The 23629-nt window shown below is 37.1% G+C and overlaps 1 protein-coding gene across 3 annotated transcripts in view; it reads right to left on the bottom strand.

Moving 5' to 3' along the window:
* Positions 1 to 2614: 2614 nt before the first annotated feature.
* The window catches only part of LOC123702223 (ATP-citrate synthase), a 92017-nt gene continuing 71002 nt past the window's right edge, over positions 2615 to 23629 (bottom strand). For 2 of the 3 annotated variants that reach the window (XM_045649909.1, XM_045649908.1), the window contains exons 10-24: positions 23158 to 23320; positions 17894 to 18061; positions 16650 to 16773; positions 15075 to 15172; positions 14274 to 14372; positions 13593 to 13708; positions 12649 to 12789; positions 11066 to 11205; positions 10427 to 10575; positions 9508 to 9597; positions 8620 to 8762; positions 7359 to 7521; positions 6060 to 6193; positions 5109 to 5315; positions 2615 to 4374 (exon numbers count right to left, since the gene is read on the bottom strand). In XM_045649909.1, coding sequence (XP_045505865.1) covers positions 4212 to 4374; positions 5109 to 5315; positions 6060 to 6193; positions 7359 to 7521; positions 8620 to 8762; positions 9508 to 9597; positions 10427 to 10575; positions 11066 to 11205; positions 12649 to 12789; positions 13593 to 13708; positions 14274 to 14372; positions 15075 to 15172; positions 16650 to 16773; positions 17894 to 18061; positions 23158 to 23320 — 2098 coding nt within the window. In that variant the 3' untranslated portion in view covers positions 2615 to 4211. Of the gene's footprint in view, positions 4375 to 4957; positions 4993 to 5108; positions 5316 to 6059; positions 6194 to 7358; positions 7522 to 8619; positions 8763 to 9507; positions 9598 to 10426; positions 10576 to 11065; positions 11206 to 12648; positions 12790 to 13592; positions 13709 to 14273; positions 14373 to 15074; positions 15173 to 16649; positions 16774 to 17893; positions 18062 to 23157; positions 23321 to 23629 lie in introns of all 3 variants that reach the window. The other variant, XM_045649910.1, reaches the window with a different exon arrangement.

Here is a 23629-nt window from a genome sequence, read left to right as displayed (position 1 = left end):
GTACTTAACCTAATGAGTAAAATAATACATTTTTAAAAATAAAACGAGAAATATCTAAAAAAATAACTTCAGACCTTCCCATACATTTAGTATGAGATATGAATATCCCATGAACATTTAATATGAAAGATTTTAGCTTTTTATTTCTTTTTTTGGTTTTCTGCTTTAATTACTTCGCAAATTTGAAGGAAAGTTTTTAGAAACTGTAAATAGAGCTCCTCATTGTGCAATACAACGAGGAGCGTCACTTCGAAAATCTGCTATGAATACAAAATGTATGGGAAATAAATTGTATGGGAGCGTTTAATGTAACATTTTAGGACATTTCTCGTTTTATTTTTTAGAAATTTTTACGGCCATTTTACTCATTAGGTTAAGTACTTTCGATAACAGTTTAAAGTTTTTTGATATCTGCAATAGTTACGGAATAATCGCCTGTGCACACTTAACGATTACACACTGTATATCATAGTATTGGCAATTTATAAACACATTCCTCGCTACGCATCCTCGCACATTATTGGTGGAAAAGCACCCTATTATGTAAATACTTGTAACTATATAAAAAATGTGATTATAATTTATAATTGAGTTTACATTTAAATTTGCGACACAAAAAGATACACAGTAAGTCTTAAAAAATTGTATTTTTATACGTACTTGAAGTCATTGTTATAAGTAACTAATTAATATCTTATTAGAGAAAAAAACTCATCAAAATAACCAGGATTACAGTATCTCTAAAATAAAAAATGTGTGCGTGTACTAGTGTACACACGAAAGAAGTGAAACTTCTTTATGACCTTAACTTTCAAAAAATAATTTACTATATGCAACTTTGCAGAAATACGTCGAATCACGCGTGGTAGGGATAAGTAAAGGGATGGCGCGTAACGGAAAAATGTCACGCGTAACGAAAAAATGTTACACTAAATTTTTTTCCAACCCCGATAAAGAAGTTTCACTTCAAATATAATTTTTAATTACATAGGTGGCGAAATTAAATGTAAACTCGTCATATACTTAGATAGTATATTATGAGAAAAAAAGAGGTTGATTTTTGTTTTATTTGTAAATTGATAATAAAACATTTTACATAATATGATTTTGTTTCATTTTATCCAAACTAATCCTGTGTCTTCAATTTTGTGGGCGTAAGCTGCACGGGGCATGATTTTCTTTGAAGCCAATTTATATTATTTGCTCTGTGATGCTATGCAAAACATTATGAAACTGGCCCGCGTTGCTAAAACAATCAATTATATACCTACCTAACGTTATGTAACGACATTATCCATAAGTGAAAACAATGAATCTATGCAGTAGTTTTTGAGTCCATCGCGAACAGTCATACGCGGCAGAGAACTATGTTTTATAATATTATGAAGAGTTTGTTTGCTTGAATGCGATAATCTCAGAAACCTCGGTTCCGATTTGAAACATTATTTTACTATTAGTCCATTTATAAAGCGAGGTCGAATATAAAATGAGATATCACTTAGACTTTGGTATTGGTAACTTTAACTATGCTAAAAAATACGCTGGTGCCTGTGGCTGGTGCAACCCATTTCGCTGTCCCTGTAAAAGTCACCGTTGCTGTTAGAGGTTCAAAAAATGAATCATGGAAATTTGTATCAAAGTGTCGATAGATGGCGTGGATCGAGTTATAGAGTGTTACAGAGATGTTTTTTTCTCTATTTATTTAGGGATCATTGTACAAAAGACGATATGAATCCCATTGTATCTTATACTGTTGGATCCCCTTATATTACTTTACTCTTTGTGTTGGATAGAACATACAAACGAGACACAATTGATTCAAAATGTAAAATTGAATACCCTTCTAGCTGCGTCCGTAATCAGCATGCGGTGAAACAAGAATCTATGAAATACACCAACATTTTTTTAATTTTATCAGCAAATCTACTTTCATTCCGGACACACTATACATACATCATCCATGAGGATAATTTTGTTCAACCTCCGGTAGTACTTTCTCTGATTGAAATTGATTCAAATGAGCCTGTTTTTGAATTGAGAATTGGTTTGTCTTTTGAGCATTAAAATACGTTCTGTAATTCATACACAGGGACAGACAGCGACAGCTACTTTTTTATCCTTGTCATGATTCTATATGATTGATTTTAGGAATGTGATAAGGAAAATCTAAATTATATGTTTGTGAATGATTTTGCGATATTTTGCAACATGTAAAATGCGGGCAGCAATTGTTAGCAAATCTTAATAAATGCCATTAAAAAACAACAAAATAAAAGGAAAAATATAGATTGTGTTTATTGTGCTAAATAACTAAGTAGTAACTAGCCGTGCCCCGCGGTTTTACCCGCATTGCTCCGCTCCTGTTGGTCTTAGCGTGATGATAATATATAGCCTATAGCTTTCCTCAATAAATGAACTATCTAACAGTGAAATAATTTTTCAAATCGAATCTGTAGTTCCTGAGATTAGCTCTTTCAAGCAAACAATCAAACAAAAAACAGTTCAGTGTTCAGCTTTATAGTTTAGGTAATTCTGTCTCGTTTACATTAAAAAAAAAGTGACAAAGATATCAAACATTTTGTCAGTGATAAAAAGGGTGAAATAAAACACAAAATACAGCAAATAAAAATATATTCAAATTAAATTGACAAATCCAATATTTACACATATACCTACCAACCATTTTCACAAATATACCAATAAATTAAAGATTAAACAAGGTACGACTTACAACTACCTCGACGTCATATTATTATAATATGCATTCTAAATAAAATTAACTATTATGACGGCCATTACTGAGATTACTATAAATACGAATCGAATAATGTATGAAAAGCGTCCATATATTTTTTATATATATTTTTTATTCGTCAATTTTGGCGGCAAATGAAATGTCAAACATAAAAAAAAAACAGTTTCGAATGTTTCAATTTTTAGATTAGATTTATTACGAACAAACAATTAAAAACAACTTCGATGTATTTTGCTTATGAAAAAAAAATTACATTTATGTACTCATTTTTAAACTTTTATGAGAACGCATCTAAGTGTAATTTCTAAATATATTTTGTGCACGTATTTTTTTAATTTTTTAAATTTATATAAAACCTAAGTTTCGTAAACAGCGCACGACATTAGATAAATTTTGCATTTAAATAAATAAATGAGCGTTCTATATTTTGAGGTACGCAAAACCCGCCAGCCCATACATAGCTTAAATTTAACTACATCATTACATATATTTTTTTAATCTATAACTAAAATGTCAAGTGTCTTAACCACAATATTATCTATATTAAAAAAAAAACGAAACGTCAACTATCAAAAAATATTTTTTTTTATCTGTCAAAAATTCTTAGTAATCTGTACTCGCTACAATTCAAAGGAATGTTCGTGGCCGCGACGAAAGGTAAGGAATGTTAGAGAATGCAATATTTTCACACAAATTTTTACTTTCCGAGAAATGTTACAACAGTATATAATATAGAATTATATTGTATTTGAATTGTAGCGAAATTAAGTGCATTTATACATTAAATATTCCCCAAAATATTTTTACTTTATACTATAGTATGTTGTTCCAACTTCGCGAACAGATGGCGCTGTATAAAATTACAATAAAAATAACTACCAAATTTAAAGTTTTCTTTTTCTTAAAATGCAAAAGTATTTGCCAGTGTCAAGTTAAAAGTACATAATATTTGTTACTATAAAAAAAGCACCAGACAAAAAATATTCGAAATACACATTTTTTTTATTACAGCGCCATCTAGCGGCGAACGTCGGAACTACGTCGTATTACTTTAGAACCATTTGAGTAAATATATAGTACAGAGACAAAGCTTCATACAAATCGGTTCCAATATTAAAAGTACAAGACACGTTAAAAACAATGTCATTTTGTCATTGCAAGTTTTTGTAGGTATTTATGAAAAGAACGCGGTTATTTATATCAATAAGATGCTATAAAAAACTATATTTATGATTAAATCACCAAAAGAATATGTAACTAAACAATTTTTTTTTGAATTTATATTGTTGTTTCTGTACCAAATTAGGTAAGAACGTGCCCACGTAAATGTTAAAATGACAATTCAAAAGTGATTCTAAAAGAAGTCTAATTGAATAAATAAATGTTTGAGTTTGAGTTTACGTTCCTAGTTGATAAATCTTTATCCATGTACTATATATGCACTCATGTGATATATTTAGTTCAAAGGGGACATGTACGTGATATCGTCCCAAGGGTGTCTGTAAAGGGGTTGTTTCATCCGCTTCTGGTCGAGATAATGGCCGATCAGACCGATAGTACGACCGAGCACGAATAGCGCGTTTATGGAGCCCATTTGTATGTAGTTGTTGCCCTCCTCCCTGAAAATACATTTAATTAATTAGTTTTATAGTATTGAAACACTTTTTTATTGAATTTTTTTAAAAGTATGCATTGTTATGACAAAAAGACGCGGGTTCGAATCTCGCTTGGTGATCAAATTTTTCTCAAATTTACTGGAAAAAATCCTTTATTATGGTGAATTTCACAACTTCTGGATAAATCATTCGGGCATAATATTCGCTCGTTAAATGACAAATTATATACGTCAAATAGAGAGTACCTGTATATTGTAGTGTTGTATCTATGCTATAGTATGTGTCTGTCTGTCTGTCTGTGTATCAGTTCTCACCAGGACGCTGGCCGCTGCAGCTATTCCGTCCACGTTCAGTATGAGGTTGGGCATGCGTGTTGTTATCGTATCTATGGTGTACAATCTATTGCACAGTTCTGTCTGTGTGTAAATACTCACTGCGCGAACAGCTGGCAGTGCCGGAAAACAGGTCGACCATGGCCGCTGCAACTATTCCGTCCACGTTCAGTGTGAGGTTGGGCTTCTTGCGTGTTGTTATCTAACTTTGGTGCACAATATATTGTACGGTGTGTCTGTCTGACAATACTCACTGCGAGAACAGCTGGCAGTGCCGGAACAGGTCGACCATGGCCGCTGCAACTATTCCCTTCACGTTCAGTATGAGGTTGGGCTTCTTGCGTGTTGTTATCGTCTCTATGGTGTACAATATATTGTACGGTGTGTCTGTCTGTCAATACTCACTGCGAGAACAGCTGGCAGTGCCGGAACAGGTCGACCATGGCCGCTGCAACTATTCCGTCCACGTTCAGTATGAGGTTGGGCTTCTTGCGTGTTGTTATCGCTTCAACGTCCAACGCGTATCTAGTGACGGGCCACGCGGGCCAACGGGCTGTCACGTAGGCCTTGAGTTCGCGGACTCGGGAGTCCGGGTTGTTTATCGATTTGACTCTGGAATTGGAGGGAATTATGTTAGAATAAATATAAAAAAATATTTAAAAAGTGACGCTTTAGGAATGTTCGCAAAGTACATTGTGAAATCTACTTTTTTTTTTTATGTGGGCAAAATGATATTGTAAATAAACTTGGTGGTATTGTAGAACATCACTGATAAATACTACAATTTTTTTTAATAATAGACATAACTTTCGATCACGAGGCGGGATTTGAACCCACGTCTTTTTAGCCTTTTCTCTCGGCTACTCGTGATCCCGCTAGGCCAATCAAATTTTTTGTACTTACAATTTTTATGTGTCTAAAGGACACCCCGCGCCATCTATTGAGATGATTAAACGGTCTCAACCAACATTATAACAAACTATATCGTACTCGATTTATTTAAATTTATCTATACTATATAATATTATAAAGAGAAAAGGTTACTATGTATGTATGTATGTATGTATATGTATATATGTATGGTTTTCACGCATAAATTACTCAACCGATAATGAAATTTAGCACACCTTGGATTAACACATAGGATAGGTTTTATCCCGGAAATCCCACGGGAACGGGAACTATGCGGGTTTTCCTCTAGTCTTTTATATACCTCCTGACACAAGCATTTTATTAACTTACTAGGAGTCATCCAAGCACAAATTAGTTTAAAAACTAAAAAGTAAATGAAAGAAATGAATAATTTGAATTTCAATTCACATTTGAATGTCATAAAGCTAAACATTGAACACATACCTATGTCCAATGCCCATAATAAGTTCCCCTTTAGCCCGCTTCTCGTTGACAAACTCCTGCGGGTGTTGTCCCTTGTCGTACGCGGCGCAGAAATCCAACGCGGCCCGGTCTAGCGCACCGCCGAAACGATCTCCCTGGGGAAACGACAAACATATAAATTATAAATCTATATATAGTTGTGGTCATATAATTAAGAACGATTTGAAGTACTAGAAATTTTTTATTTAAATAATGTCATACACAGAGATGTGCATCTTCTGAGAAGCAACTAGTTATGTCATAAAATAGCCACATTAATAGAGCAACTAAGTTTAAGAATAAATAATAAAATCGCCAACAGTTTGCGGGGATGCACGTACAAAGTCGTGGGCGGAAGCTAGTCTATACAATATTATAACTAATAAAAGCGTGTTAAAAAAAGTTTATTTTTATAAATTTATAAAGAATAGAAAAAAAAATCGATCACGAGGAGGGATTCGAACCCGCATCGCCAGAGCGATTGAATTTATTCTATTCTTTCAGTTATATGTGACTAAGTGCTGATTTTTCAATCCTTGGTTAAATCTTATCCGTCCAATAAAGTATTACACAATAATATACAGATGTCACCTAAAAACTGTCAAATAGTGAGCAAGTAACACATTTTTAAAATGGTTGTTTAATACGATATTCGATGAATAAGTTTTAACTAAGGATTGAAAAATCGGCCCTAAGTAATCTAAGTTTATTGAAGGAAGTGAAAACTTCTTTAGCGGCGTTGAGCACTTTTTCTGTAATGGGTATAAAATCTTAAACTCGCGTCAGGACACGTGACCCTGATCGAAAAAGCGTAAGACGGATGGAGAGAACTCAACGTTAATAATCAAGTTTTCACTTCTGCCGGCACTGTCTTTTTTTTGTTTTATTTTTTAATATAATAAAAATATATCGCCAAATATGTTGCTAAGCGTAAAACTAGAAAGTGGCCCGAGCAATTCCACCATTTTGAAGTGAAACTTCTTTAGGTACGTTGAGATTAACATTTCAACGACGCGTCATGAAAAACATCACGTTATGGAGTAAGCCGACGATTTTGAATCTTGCCAACGAAGTTTCACTTCTGACACGTGTGCTCAAATGTCATGTTATTCTAAAATCTCTGCTTTGCTTTTTTCCAGTCTATGAGCTAGTATAGTTTAGTTTATGCTCTGTGTCACGTCTATGGTCAGTCTAGTCTATGGTCAGTCTAGTCTATGGTCAGTCTAGTCTATGGTCAGTCTAGTCTATGGTCAGTCTAGTCTATGGTCAGTGGTCACTCACGATGGTCAGCAGGCCAGAGACAACAGACGAGATGAGATCCTTGCCGGCCCGAGCGGTGACCATAGTGTTGTGGGCCCCGGACACAGCCGGTCCGTGGTCAGCTGTCACTATGAGAACTAGCTCGAAGAACTTGCAGGCCCACTCGGGCAGTTCGCGTTGGAACCTGGAAAAATTAATTAGACGTAATTATAACGGTGCAAGGTTCAATTCATAAGTGATCTATACTAGCTGCTCCGCGCGGTTTCACCCCCGTGGCTCCACTCCTTTTTGGTCTTAGCGTAGCGTAGCTTCCTCGATAAATGGGCTATCTAACACCGAAAGAATTTTTCAAATCGGACCCGTAGTTTGTTTGTTTGTTTGAACGCGCTAATCTCGGGAACTACTGGAAAAATTAATTCAGTGTCAGATAGCCAATTTATCGAGGAAGACTATAAGGCTATATCTCGCTAAGACCAACAGGAGCGGAGCACTGAGCGCAGCTAGTGTGTAATTTATCAATTTTTTACTTTTCTGGTTCGTTGTGGTTTTTCTTTTGTTATCAATAAATGTCTTATTAAGCTGTTGCATAGCTTCTATCGCGGGCCTTGAGCGCGGGGACCGAATCGAGAAATTCCGTAACGAAAAAACCTCACGCTCCCCACTCCGACGGGCGGAGGTGTGGCTTGAAGGCATAGCATGCAATAGCGCAACCGTACAGTCCCCGAGTGACACACGTCGTTTTTATAATGGTCCAAGGTTCAATTCACAAGTAATCTATACTTAGATGCTAATATTATAAAGCTGAAGAGTTTGTTTGTTTGTTTGACGCGCTAATCTCGGGAACTACTGGAAAAATTCTTTCGGTGTCAGATAGCACATTTATAAAGGAAGGCTATATCTCGCTAAGACCAACAGGAGCGGAGCACTGAGGGTAAAACCGCGGGGCGCAGCTAGTGTGTAATTTAATAATTTTTTACTTTTCTGGTCCTGTTGTGGTTTTTAACCGACTTCAAAAAAAAAGGAGGAGGTTATCAATTCGGCCGGTATGTTGTTTTTTTTTTATGTATGTACACCGATTACTCCGAGGTTTCTGAACCGATTTACGTGATTCTTTTTTTGTTCGATGCGGGATGGCGTCGAATTGGTCCTATAACAATTTTATTCGGATAGGCCCAGTAGTTTTTGTTTTATGAGCATTTTTGTCTGTATTTGTAAATGTTGCAAGTGCAAGTTTGAAGTCGGTTGTTTTTAACGCAGTTATCACTTGTCCTATTGAACTCACCACAGTAAGCTGATAGTGCCGCCGACGCCCAACTGCCGCTCGAGCACTTGGCTGATCGGCACACCGCAGTAGCTCAGCTCTTGGCCACGCTCGTCGCATATTGTGCTTATAAACGCGGCCGGTTTGCGGATCAGACCGAGTTTCTGTGAAGAAAATAGAAAAAATAATGTATTATAATAGTAAAAACAGTGACAAAAATGAACTAGATCGACAGTTGCGGTTAAAAATTGTCCGGAGCAAATCTTTGCTATATGAATGAGCATTTAGGCAAAGTAAAACATATATATAAAAACGACACACAATAATAGTTGCTAATTTAAGTACTTATTTCCATTACTTTAAATTTTTATATCAATGAAAGTTTCATTCAAGGCCGCTCGGACATTTTATTTGTATTTTTATGTGGGTTCAGTAAAACAATAAATAAATAGTACACATACACAAGTACACCATTTTATGGAATATTGATCTTATTGAGATTTATTTATGACTAGCTGTGCCGCTCGGTTTCAACCGCGTGGCTTCGCTGCTGTTGATCTTAGGGTGCTTATATATAGCCTATAGCCTTCCTGGATAAAAGCGCTATCTAACACCGAAAGAATTTTCAAATCTGTCCAGTAGTTCCTGAGATTAGCGCGTTCAAACAAACAAACTCTTCAGCTTTATAATATTAGTATATTACGTAGATATTGTACATAATTTCGCACACCAACAAAGACAAAGCGAACACTTTTTAACCGACTTCAAAAAAAGGAGGAGTTTATCAATGCGGCCGGTATATTTTTTTTCTACTAATAAAATCGACTCGTGAAACAAAATATGTATAATGCATCTGCCCCATACCCCACTTCAGGGCGTGGGGTATTATTTCTATACTAGTTTACTCACCCTGGCCCAGTCGTAGTCCATCGGCACTTTCGGAGGCTCGACCTCCTCTTTGACGATAATTTTTCCCTCCTTCACCAATTTGTCGTACACCTGTTAATGTAAAATTATTTTATTTGTAGCGAAAATTTCAAAAATATTTGTTTTTGTAATTAATATCTTGCAAAATCAATAATTTCTTGATTAACATAATTTATAAAGAACTATCTTTCCACCCGCGGCTTCGCCCGCGCAGTCAAAGAAAAACGCGCATAGTTCCCGTTCCCGGGGATTTCCGGGATTGCGTCATTTTCCCGGGATAAAAAGTAGTCTTGTAGAGATGTCCTTTCTGGGATATCAAAATATCTATATACCAAATTTCATGCAAATTGGTTCAGTAGTTAAGGCCTGATTGAGTAAGAGACAGACAGACAGAGTTACTTTCGCATTTATAATATTAGTATGGATAGAAAAAATTCGATCACTCAGCGGGACTCGAACCCGCATCCTTTCACGCCAATCTGTAGCGGATGCTTCACTAACTCGGCCACTCGTGACCCGGCAGAACAATCGAATTTATTCTTTCAGTTTTGTGTGTTAGGGTACACTAGTACTTACTATCTAGGTACTTTTGTATGGGCTAGTGGCGTCTTAATGAACTTTCTCGGCCAGTGATGAAACTTGAATATTGTAAAAGAGCAACCCAAGCCCCGTTATTAAGCACTAGCTGATGCGGTTTCACTCCTGTTGGTCGTAGTATGATGATATATGGCCTATAGCCTTCCTCGATAAATGAGCTATCTAACACCGAAAGAATTTTTCAAATCGGACCAGTAGTTCTCGAGATTAGCGCGTTCAAACAAACAAAATCTTCAGCTTTATACAACCAAAAATATCAAAACATAATTATATAAAACTCATGACGTCACCGAGCGTCACCAACCTGTCTCACAGCGTCACCGAGCGTGTCGAACGACGCGGGCACGGTGACGCCGTACTGTTTGAGCGACGCGTTCTTAGCAGCTGCTTTTTCTAGCGCAGAGCCCGCGAGCGAACCCGCGTGACCGAACTGTACTTCGGACGTGAACATGTCTGCGGACATAATAATATTTGTTAAATAATAAAATAAATATAATACATTTAGTCGTACCATAAAAAAATAAAAAAGGCGCGTGTCACTCGGGGACTGTACGGTTGCGCTATTGCATGCTATGCCTTCAAGCCACACCTCACACGGAACGCCTCAAAGCGAGGTAACGCCGCATGAGTCATGTTTTTTCGTGCGTGCAGCCGGCTCTATCGAATTATAAGACGTTGTCACTTCAAAATCTCTAAATAAAAAAAATAAAAAAAAATTCTTCCCATTTCCCCGCTATTTCTTCCCATTTCCCCACTATGTCTCCCCATTTCCCCACTATTTCTCCCCATTTCCCCACTATTTCTCCCCATTTCCCCACTATTTCACCCCATTTCCCCACTATTACTCCCCATTTCCCCACTATGTCTCCCCATTTCCCCACTATGTCTCCCCATTTCCCCACTATTTCTCCCCATTTCCCCACTATTTCTCCCCACCACTCACCGGAACAAGTGCCGATACACCAAGCGACCATGGGTTTGGTGATGAGCCCGTCCCGTATCGCGCGGCACACGTGGTACTCCTCCACACCGCCCACTTCGCCGAGCAGCACTAGCATCTTCACGTTCGGATCCGCTTCGAATCTGTTTCAATTTATTATTTATTATAATATATATAAATCGAAGCCTTAATTATAAAGGGGGGCACTGAAAAACAGCGCTGCCAATATTCCTGAACGATGCAGCATAATATGCTGAGCTGTCTCCTTTTTGTCAGGGTCGTATGACACACCTTGATAGTTAGTTATCATTTTATTTTATTTTATTTTGTTCGTGTTTTTATGTTATTAATTTAAGTGTTTGCCTCTTTTGTTGTTATTATTTCTTGTTGTGGTGTTTTCTTATTTAACTTTTATGTTTTTTGTTTTAATGTCGATGTACGTGTGTACTGTGTGTGTGTGTGTGTGTGTGTGTGTGTGTGTGTGTGTGTGTGTGTGTGTGTGTGTGTGTGTGTGTGTGTGTGTGTGTGTGTGTGTGTGTGTGTGTGTGTGTGTGTGTGTGTGTGCTGTCCTTGATAAATAAATGTTTCTTTCTTTCTTTCTTTCTATATATAAATCTCGTGTCACAATGTTCGTCCTCAATAGACTCCTAATTATAATGAAATTCGCACACCATGCGTAGTTCGATCCAACTTGAGAGATAGGATAGTTTAAACATGTAGGTACCACGGGCGAAGCCGGGGCGGACCGCTAGTTTATTAATAAATTACCAATGAATTTAAACGCGATTTATTCATTACTAGCTGCGCTCCGCGGTTTAACCCACAGTGTTCCGCTCCTGTTGGTCTTAGCATGATGATATATATAGCCTTCCTCGATGAATTGGCTATCTAACACCGAAATAATTTTTCAAATCGGACCAGTAGTTCCTGAGATTAACACGTTTAAACAAACAAGATCTTCAGCTTTTTAATATTAGTATAGATAGCGGAAGATATTGCAAAATGCGTAAAATAACATGAACATTTTGTTCAGAATGTTCCCTTCAAAATGTATTTTTGGTTATTATTAAACTTTAATATGTATTAAGTTTAATTCAGAATACTATGTACATATTTATTTCCTTATTCAATCACCATAAAAATAATTTATTTTTTGGTATCGATTAACGTTCACTGTTACAGTCATCGCATAAAAAACATTACTCATAAAGAAAAATACATTTAAAATAACAACCAACCCTCCATTTCACATTTTTCCAATCATAATCTACATATACAATATACATATTATATAAAAATGAAACCCGTTTTCCTTGGTCACGGCATCACGCGTGAACGGGTGGACCGATTTCGATAATTTTTTTTATTATTATTATATTCCTTGAAGTACGAGGATGGTTCTTATGGAGAAAAAAAAACATAAATATGTAGCACGGGCGAAGCCGGAGCGGGCCGCTAGTATTATACAAAAAAAAAACGAAGAAATCTTTTTTAAGAATATTTGTTAACAATAAATAAAAACCGAAATTACTTAGCTAAAAAAAATGTTTCTTTTTTTGTAGTTTTTTCCAAAATAAATAACTCACCTCAACAGATGATCAATGAACGTGGTCCCCGGATACCTGTCACCGCCGATAGCGACACCTTCACAAACGCCGTCCGCGTTTTTCGACAAAATGTTGTTCAGTTCGTTACTCATACCTCCGGAACGGGACACGTAGGCCACGCTGTGAACAAAAAGTAATTAAAATATAATAATATAAACCTCGTGTCACAATGTTTGTCCTCAATGTACTCCTAAACCACTTAACCGATTATAATAAAATTCGCACACCATGTGCAGTTCAATCCAACTTGAGAGATAGGATAGTTTTTATGAAAAAAACACAAACATGTAGGTACCACGGGCGAAGCCAGGGCGAACCGCTAGTTATTTATAGAATGAATGAATGGAAAATTCTTTACTGCACACTAAATACAGAATTACAAAAAAAAGAGCAATTCACGTACAGAGGGCGGTCTTATCGCTGTGGCGATTTCTGCCAGTCATCTATAATATATAAAGTGAATCGCAAAATGTGTTGGTAAGCGCATAACTCGAGAACGGCTGAACCGATTTCGATAATTCTTTTTTTATTATATTCCTTGAAGTACGAGGATGGTTCTTATGTAGAGAAAACGTAAATATGTACCACGGGCGAAGCCGGGGCGGACCGCTAGTTCCTAAATACAAAAGGATTACATTTATTGTGGTTATAATTATTTTGACTGACCAGTTTGCTTAGTTGGTAGTGACCCTGCCTTCGAAGCCACAGGTAGTGGGTTCGATTCCCACCCAGGGCAAATATTCGTGTGAAGAATATAGAAGATGTTTGCTCTGTGTCTGGGTTTTAATTATCTAAATAATCATTTAAAATTATATATGTACCCAGGGGGTCCGATAAGTACTAAACCTCACGGCGCGCAAAAAACGCAAAAAAAAAACGCTCAAAAATCGTCCAAAAAACGCTCAAAAAACGCTCCAACTAACCTGCCAGGTCTATACAACTTGCTATCAATGATATTGTCGATCATGCCGGCTGTGTTGCCAATTTTGAAGCAACCAGGCTTAATTCCACCCACTGTGGCCGGCCCGATTATGTTCACCTGAAAATAATAATAAAAACAATTAAAAAACAACAATTAAATAAAAATATTTGTTGTAATTAAGTTTTGTAGAAATCCATACTAATATTATAAATGCGAAAGTAACTCTGTCTGTATGTCTGTTACTCAATCACGCCTAAACTACTGAACCAATTTGCATGAAATTTGGTATGGAGATATTTTGATACCCGAGAAAGGACATAGGCTACCTTTTAATGCGAAATATGTACCACGAGCGAAGCCGGGGCGGACCACTAGTAATTAATATAAAAACATATACTGGCCGCATTGAGAACTTCGGAATAGAGTGATTCAAGAGGAAGGTTTTAATATATAATTAGCTGTGCCCCGCGGTTTCACTCGCTCTAATATATTGCCTATAACCTTCCTCGATAAATGGGCTATCTAACACCGAAAGAATTTTTCAAATCGGACCAGTAGTTCCCGAGATTAGCGCGTTATTACAAACAAACAAACTCTTGAGCTTTACAATATGCTTTTAGGTTTAAGACAAAGCGGTCGAAGCCGCGGGCGGAAAGCTAGTTTGTAATAAAAAAATACTTACGCCTCTGGCATCGGCCAATTTGATGATTTTCCTAGTCATGTTCTCGGGGATTCCCTCAGCAATGATAACGACCGTGTTTATTTGTGGATGTTGCATCGCCTGTGACATACATACATACAAAATTATATTATGTTTAAGTAATGTATAATTAAAAATGGTATTCTTATTTTATAGTTCTATGAATACAATTTTTAAATACATATTTGTAAACAATCCTGTTTTTTCTTTTTACGATTTTTGTTGACTAATTTAACTGTTATTTGTAAACATATCTATCATTTTATAAATAAATCAGATACCTTATTTAGAAACTGGCTAATATAATAATTATTTTAGTACGATTAAAAAAATATATGCTATATATAAAATAAAAAGCAGACATCGATTTTTCGTTACAATATTATTTAGAAAAACCTTTTTAATATTTCGTAAAACTAATCTAACATATAAAAATAAGTCGGGTTTTCCTTCCTGACGCTATAGCTCCTGGGGCCTTAGACAAAGTAACAATTACAAAACGATAACGAAGTTAGAAAAGGCAAAAATGTATGGGATTGACATTAGATAGACCACGTGATCTAACGCGGCGTATGTCAATCCCATACATTTTTGCGATTTCTAACTTCGTTATCGTTTTGTAATTGTTACTTTGTCTAAGGCCCCAGAACGCACGAACCGATTTCCACGGTTTTGCATCCATTGGAAAGGTCTCGGGCTCCGTGTGGTTTATAGCAAAGAAAAGGTGTCTCCGGTGGCGAAACGGAGTTCGCCCGGTTTGCTAGTTAGTAATATTTTCTATACCTGAATAGTGCTATCATAAGCCGATCTCAAAGACGCAAAGTTGACCAAAACCGTCGCCTCTTGATGCTTCCGCATTGCTACGTCCATGTCACAGAATACTGAAAAAATAAACACAATATCTTTAATCTTAATATATATCAATCTCGTGTCACAATGTTTGTCCTCAATGGACTCCTAAACCACTCAACCGATTATAATAAAATTCGCACACCATGTGCAGTTCGATCCAACTTGAGAGATAGGATAGTTTAAACATGTAGGTACCACGGGCGAAGCCGGGGCGGACCACTAGTATATGTATATAAATCTCGTGTCACAATGTTTGTCCTCAATGGACTCCTAAACCACTTAACCGATTATAATAAAATTCGCACACCATGTGCAGTTTGATCCAACTTGAGAGATAGGATAGTTTAAATCTCAAATCGTTTAAAACGGGCGAAGCCGCGGGCGGTAAGCTAGTTATATTATAAAATATATAATAAATTGTCCAAGGTAAAGCTCTGCTTACGCGACTTTCAGGCAGAGTTTTCTAATAAGAGATACAATAGACATTGAACATGTTTAATACAACGGCACTTAGATATTTTATGCCTTTTAAAGAGCGAGTGTGAGGCGATTTTTAAAAATGTTAATTTTCCAACTCAAAACTAATGAATCGATTTAAAATATTTTCACTGTCAAAAAGGCATCTTCAATGGCTGATAAACCCAGGCGAACTCGGGGTAGATAGCTATTCTAAACTAATATTGAAACTATTGGTGCTAATTAAAAAATTATTATTGTGTTGTAAAATTATCTACTTGATAATATCTGCGAGGTATATTTTCAAATATCATTAATTGTCATATGATATTTTTTAATTATTTTGAACTAGCGGTACGCCCCGGCTTCGCCCGTGGTACATATTTACGTTTTCTCTACATAAAAACCATCCTCGTACTTCAAGGAATATAATAAAAAAAGAATTATCGAAATCGGTTCAGCCGTTCTCGAGTTATGCGCTTACCAACACATTTTGCGATGCATTTTTATATTATAGATGTATGCTAAAAAACTAATTTGTCATAACTGACAGATAATATAAACAGAACATATCCAGCGTCTTATTCTTATAGAAAAACTAGCTTTCCGCCCGCGGCTTCGCCCGCGTTTGGAAAGAAAAACCCGCATAGTTCCCGTTCCCGTGGGATTTCCGGGATAAGACCTATCCTATGTGTTAATCCAAGTTACCCTCTATATGTGTGCTAAATTTCATTGTAATCGTTCAGTAGTATTTGCGTGAAAGAGTAACAAACACACACATACACATCCATCCTCACAAACTTTCGCATTTATAATATTACTAGCTTTCCGCCCGCGGCTTCGCCCGCTTTGTCTAAAACCTAATAAATTATATACATAAACGTTCCACTTGAATCACTCTATCTATTAAAAAAAACCGCATCAAAATCCGTTGCGTAGTTTTAAAGATTTAAGCATACATTGGGACATAGGGACAGAGAAAGCGACTTTGTTTTATACTATGTAGTGATAAGCAGGATATTATTAGGATAATTTAAAACCAAAACTCACCAGGTATAAAAACTTCCTTGTTCCCGAAGTAATATTTCTGCTTATGATCAGCCGTGAACGGATACACTATCGCCACGACGGACGGTTCCGCGCGACGGCATATGTAGTCGAAGTCGAGCATGCCCTGAAATGTATCAAGTAAATAATTAATAAAAAAAAGAAAAAAAAAACTTTTTTTATATAATCCAATTTAAGAAATCATTTTTGGAACATAATAAATAAATAGATCTTTATTTGGCACATGCTGAACTTGATCCTTTTTGGCGATACCGAGGCACTTTCATATTACATTGTTTTATTTTATTTTATTTTTTATTGTTTCCATTTCTTTTTTTGTATGTTTTTGTTTTGCTTTTATTAATGTTTTGTGATGATTGTGTCTTACTGATTGCCAAATAAATGTATTTTCTTTCTTTCTTTCTTCTTTCTTTCTTTATTTCAGACACAATATCCATATGTATTTACAACTAGCTTCCGCCCGCGGCTTCGCCCGCGTGTTGTTTTGATAAAAGGTAGCCTATGTTCTTTCTTAGGGTCTAAAGATTGTCTGTGCCAAATTTCATCAAAATCGGTTGAGAGGTTTAAGCGGGAAAGCGTAAGAGACAGACAGACAGACAGAGTTACTTTCGCATCTATAATATAAAAATGAATCCCAAAATGTGTTGGTAAGCGCATAACTTGAGAACGGCTGAACTAATTTCGATAATTCTTTTTTTATTATATTCCATGAAGACCGAGGATGGTTCTTATGTAGAGAAAAAGTAAATAGGTACCACGGGCGAAGCCGGGGCGGACCGCTAGTTTATAATATTAGTAGTTTATAATGTTAGTAGGGATTACATTTACAATTTTTCACATATTCAGGACTATTATATTTAGAATTAACTATTTACGGTTCTTACTCGGATGAACACATAACCAATACTTAAGAATGGGAATGGTATAAGTACATATTAATATCAATTATATTTTGTAGCAAACACATACTTATATATTTATTTGGAAGGTGCTTGCGACTAGCTCTAGACAAGAAAATACCTTAAAACTAACCCAGATTCATATTATTGAGTGACTGCGAGTAGATCTATATGAAAAAACAGCGAAAATCCTCGAAAATCATGTCAAAACTTCCAAAAAAGCCGGGAAAACACGAAAACTCCTAGAAAAACTGCGTAAAACCGGTAAAAACAAGCTAAAAAGTCGGGGAAAACACGCTTAACACGGCGTTTTTACCCCAAACTTACCTGGATAGCTCTATTCTGCATGCCCCAAACGATCGCCTTGGTCCTGTCACTGAACAGCGGTCGTGCGGTCGACGTCTGCTGGCCCAGGTCCATTCTGGTCGGCGCTTGTGAGCAGACCAGGTCCAGGAGTTGGTTTGTGAGTTCTGGCAGCTCGATTTGTGGCGCTGGCTGTGAGGGGAAATAAAGGTAATTGTGATAAAAGAGTAAAAATGTGTTAAGAATAATAATAAGAATAAGAATAAAAGGCGTAGGGATGTGACGACCCCATCGCCCCCGGTTGGCATATCTACAATAGATATCCCAGCCGTGCAGTCAGTCACCCCGCAGGGCACCTTGTGGCGAGGTGTCGGGGAGTAGCGACCCCGCGGGAACCGAGCGCTCCCGGGGGAGGTCCCTGTCCTCACCTCTGGGCTGTCCCGGTGGCAGTTCGGAGTGAACAATGACGAGGTTCAGGATCCCCCACCTCTGGCTTGCCTTTGTTGGCCGTCCAGAGTGGAGCCGCTAGAGCTATATGCTCGGGGGTGGAAGTGTCTAATGGCGTAATAGCGGGGAAACCCGCTCCGGGCCCGCGGGCTCGCGATGGTGAAACCGGTGCCGCACCTCTCTACACCCCCAGCCGTTCAGCTGATGTTGCCCCCTTGTTGCCATTATCGGTAACCTTTTTGGGAGCCCATCGACCGAACTGGCGAGTCACCGTCTGCCATAATTTTCAATTTTTAATATTGAAAAGGCAGACGTCCATAGCCCCCATAGACCCAATATACCAGTCCATCTAACACCCCCTTCCATAACCCAGTTTTATTCATTTCCATTTTTCTGCAATAGTCCTACATTGGCCGCGGACTGCCCAGGGCTGTATCTCTATAGTGCAGCCATGGGCAGGCTGCGGCTGGTGTCCCACAACACATTAAATTCTCTAAAGGGCCTCTGCGTGTTGGACCTGTGTCCCCACGTAAGCCTTCCAAAGGACCGGGTATCATCCTTACGGCGATACCCGTGTATTATGGAGAGAGACATAAGAATAAGAATAAGATTGTTTATTTAGCACCACATAATACAAACAGAAAAAAAAAATAAAAAAAAAGCATAGATTGGAATTAAATTATTGTATGTTGTAAATGACTACAATCTATGTTCATATATAAATTGCAGATATCAAAAAACTTTAAACTGATATTGAAAGTACTATACTTAATGAGTAAAATGACAATAATAACTTTTTTTAAACAAGTAATAACTGCGTTAAAAACAACCGACTTCAAACTTGCACTTGCAACATTTACAAATACAGACAAAAATGCTCATAAAATAACTGCCTACTGGGCCTATCCGAATAAAATTTTTATGGGACCAATTCGACACCATCCCGCATTGAACAAAAAAAGAATCACGTAAAACCGTTACCAAAAGTGGGACGCATTGCAGTGGGTACAGCATACAGGCCAGAGACTGTAAGTTTGGGCATGGCTATTGATGCGCTCAGCGAGTCCATAAGTATGTTTGGGCACTGTAGGCATACTTTTGTACTTACCGATTTCAATGTTGATCTGTTGAAGCCGGATAATGGAAGGGCCACGGAGCTGCTGGCAGTGCTCGCACAGCAGAACCTACATCAACTGGTGAAGGAAGCTACGCGAGTGACGAGTACATCAGAGACACTTCTTGATCTAGTGATAACTGATGCCCCGGAGTTATGTAAAAGTTTAAATGTTATTCACAACCCATCGCTAAGTGATCATGCATTGGTTATAACGGAATTTTCAATAAAAAAACTAAAACCTCAACCCCAATACAGATATGCAAGGCTGTTGAACAAAATTAACCAAGAAGAGTTTGACAAAGACTTAAGAACTCTTCCGTGGAACACCGTCCAATACGCAATAAATGTCGACGAAATGGTGAACAACTTCAACAGTCTCATTGTTACGCTATTTAATAAGCACGCACCGCTTAAGAAAATAATAGCTAACGTATCGCCTAGACCCTGGATTACGGAGACAGTCAAAGCCATGATCAATCTCCGTAATGGGGCTCTGACAAAAGCGCGTCGCACTAAATTAGGAATACACTACAGATACTACAAAGATTTGAGAAATACGGTGAATACTGCGATACATCGAGAAAAGTCAGCATTTTTTTCTCAATGCATCAACGAAAATTATAAAAAATCTAAATTTTTGTGGAAATATCTAAAACAGATTGCGGTGAAAGGCGATTCAAATTCTTACATGCTACCGAATCATGTGAGCGATCCAGATAAAATTGCAGACTTCTTTACGCGGATCCCAAGTCAAACCGGAAAAGACTATAACTATATCAATCACTTTAAACATTCTCGACGTAGTGATGCCACCTTTAAAATTCAGCCTTGCACAGCGGATCAAGTGAATAAAATTATTTTAGATATTGATACAAATGCTGCAGGCCATGATACAATAACATCTGCTATGATTAAAATGACACTACCGGTAACATTACCAATAATCGCTTCAATTGTAAACGCCTCACTCGTAGAACAGAAGTTTCCAGACACCTGGAAATTAGCAAAAATTAAACCACTGCCTAAAAAGTCTACGGTAAGTGACTATAGCGATCTACGAGCCATCAGTATACTCCCCGTTCTGTCGAAGGTATTAGAAAGGGTAGTTTGTAGGCAACTTACCAAGTTTATGGAGGATGAATGTATTCTTCCCGAGGTTCAATCTGGCTCTCGGCGAGGGCATGGGACTGCAACGGCCTTGGCCCATGTTACCGACGACATACTGTCAAATAGTGATAAGGGTAGGGGCAGCTTCTTAATATTACTCGACTTTACTCGTGCCTTTGACTGTATAGACGTCGACCTGTTGATTGCGAAACTTATGCACTATGGTGTAAACGAAGAAGCGTGCAATTGGTTTACTTCTTACCTATCTAACCGAAAACAATACGTCAGTATTGATTCGCAGGGCCAAATGAAACAGTCGGAAATAAAGGAGGTAAACCGCGGATGTCCGCAAGGTTCGATTTTAAGTCCTCTCTTATTTATTATTTACACAATAGATCTTGTTGATGAAATTAAATATGGCAAGGTGCACCTCTACGCTGACGATACACAAATATATTACGATGTGGATCCTAAAAATGTTCAACCGACTATAGATCAGGTAAACCAAGATCTGCAACTGATCTCCTCCTGGGCGAAGAAGAATTCCTTAGCCTTAAACCCCGCTAAATCAAAATACATGGTACTCGGAACTAAGCAACAATGCCAACAAATACTAATGAATAATATCCATATCGTCCTTGACAATAATGCAGTGGGTAGGGCAGATGTATCGAGGAATTTAGGTATTTTATTAGATTCCCAACTAAGGTATCAGGAACATATTGAGGGATTAATTAGAAATGCTTTTTATAGGCTTAAGGTTCTGTATGGCTTCAGGGAGCATCTGTCAGAAGAAGTGCGAATATTACTTACCGAGTCCCTAATTCTTTCACTCTTCAATAATTGTGACGTTGTGTACGGTCCACGCCTTTACGGGAAAACAGAACGAGCCATTCAGCGAGTACAAAATGCATGCGCTCGTTTCTGTTTCAAAATACCCAGGCGAGCACACATCACACCGTATCTAAACGACAAAAAAATTGTTAAGATGAAAGAAAGAAGGACACTGCATCTAGCGGCACTCGCATTTCGACTGATTAAAGCAAGACGACCTGCATACCTCTACGATAAACTTACGTGGATAGACGACTATCACGCTCTCAATACGCGTAGTAAGAATACCAGTCAGTTGGTAATACCGAAGCATAACACCTCAGGCTTCAAGGGTAGTTTTAAGTACGCCGCGTCCAAAATTTGGAATGACTTACCGCCACCTTTAAAATTGAAACAGGATATCTCCTTCTTAACATTTAAAAGGAAATTAAAAGAGACTTTGTTAAAGAAGCAAATTGAAGACTGGCGTGCTTCAACCCAATAGCTACCTTTCTGTTGATCTTGGCGTGATGATATACCTATATAACCTTGGCTTCCATATCGTATCACATGTTGTACTGTTTTGACTTTCCTGCGATTTATTGTATATGTATATATGACACATTATATTATGCCTTTTCATATACCTATTACATTATTTTATATTCCTATTATATTTGGTATTATATTATTCTTATTTATATGTTTCTGCCGTAATATAAATTATATGCATTTATTTTTTTATTATTAATATTTATATACTTCCTTATCTACATATATATTTATTTTAAGTACCTAGACTTAATTCTTTTTTAATACTAAGACGAACCGCAATCGCCGGTACAGCCTGAAAATCAGCGCTGCTTTTGTGCAGCATTTTGCTGAGGCTGTATCCGTTTGCCTAACTGTAAGATAAATTTTATAATGTGTTTGGCTGTGTTTTTTTTTGGCAATAAATTTCTTTTCTTTCTTTTTCTTTCTTTCTTTCTTAAATCGGTTCAGAAACCTCGGAGTAATCGGTGTACATACATAAAAAAAAACATACCGGCCGAATTGATAACCTCCTCCTTTTTTTGAAGTCGGTTAATAAAACGAGAAATACCCAAAAATGTTACATGAAACGCCCCCATAAATTTTATTTCCCATACATTTTGTGTTCAAAGCAAATGTTCGAAATGACATCCTCGTTTTGAAATACCGTTGTATTCCACATTGAGCTCTATTTACAATGTCCAAAAAAAAAAATATCAAACGCTCCATTCATACATTTAGTATGAAACTAGATTTCCGCCCGCGGCTTCGCCCGCGTTTGCAAAGGAAAACCCGCATAGTTCCCGTTCCCGTGGGATTTCCGGGACAAAAACTATCCTATGTGTTAATCCAAGTTACCCTCTATATGTGTGCTAAATTTCATTGTAATCGGTTCAGTAGTTTTTACGTGACAGAGTAACAAACATCCATACATCCATACTTACAAACTTTCGCCTTTATAATATATATTAGATTAGATATGACTATTCCAAACATTTAATATGAAAGGTTTTGCTTTTTTATTTGATTTTGTGCTTTAATTACTTCGCAAATTTTAATGAAAGTTCATTTAGAAGCTGTGAATAGAGCTCGATATGTAATACAAGACCGATGATTCATTTCAAACATTTGCTTTGAATATAAAATGTATGGGAAATCAAATGTATGGGAGCTTTAAGACAACGAGACGCACAATTTTTTTTTCAAAACCTAATATATTTTGAACATTTTTTTGTCAGAACCTAAACAATTTTTCCCATTTTCGTCCACTCACCGATTTCTCCGGCTTAGGCAACTGTTTCGGCGCATAGTCGAGCTGGTGGTCGGGCGGTATCGGCGCTTGTCCGAGCGCGAGGCCAACTATGGCCGTCATGTTCGATTCCGGGCCGAACACGTACATCGGTATACGGAGACGGTGGCCCACTTCGCGCATTTGCCTGGAAAAAAGTAAAATAAATATAAAAATAAAATAATCTATAGTCTATACTAATATTATAAAGCTGAAGAGTTTGTTTGAACGCGCTAATCTCAGGAAATGCTGGTCCGATTTGAAAAATTCTTTCAGTGTTAGATAGCCCATTTATCGATCATGATCATCTCGCTACGACCAACAGGTGCGTTTTATGTAATAATATGAAAAAAATATAATGAAATTGGATAAATTTATACATTACAACATTTTTTGTATCAATAATTTATTAATTTCACAATTGCATATACCACACCAAGTTATAAATATCACTATC

This window comes from Colias croceus, chromosome 23 (genome assembly GCF_905220415.1).
Source record: "Colias croceus chromosome 23, ilColCroc2.1".
NCBI classification, from domain to species: Eukaryota; Metazoa; Arthropoda; class Insecta; order Lepidoptera; family Pieridae; genus Colias; species Colias croceus.
Note: the sequence above shows the minus strand (reverse complement) of the source record. Positions and strands in the feature narration are given on the sequence as shown.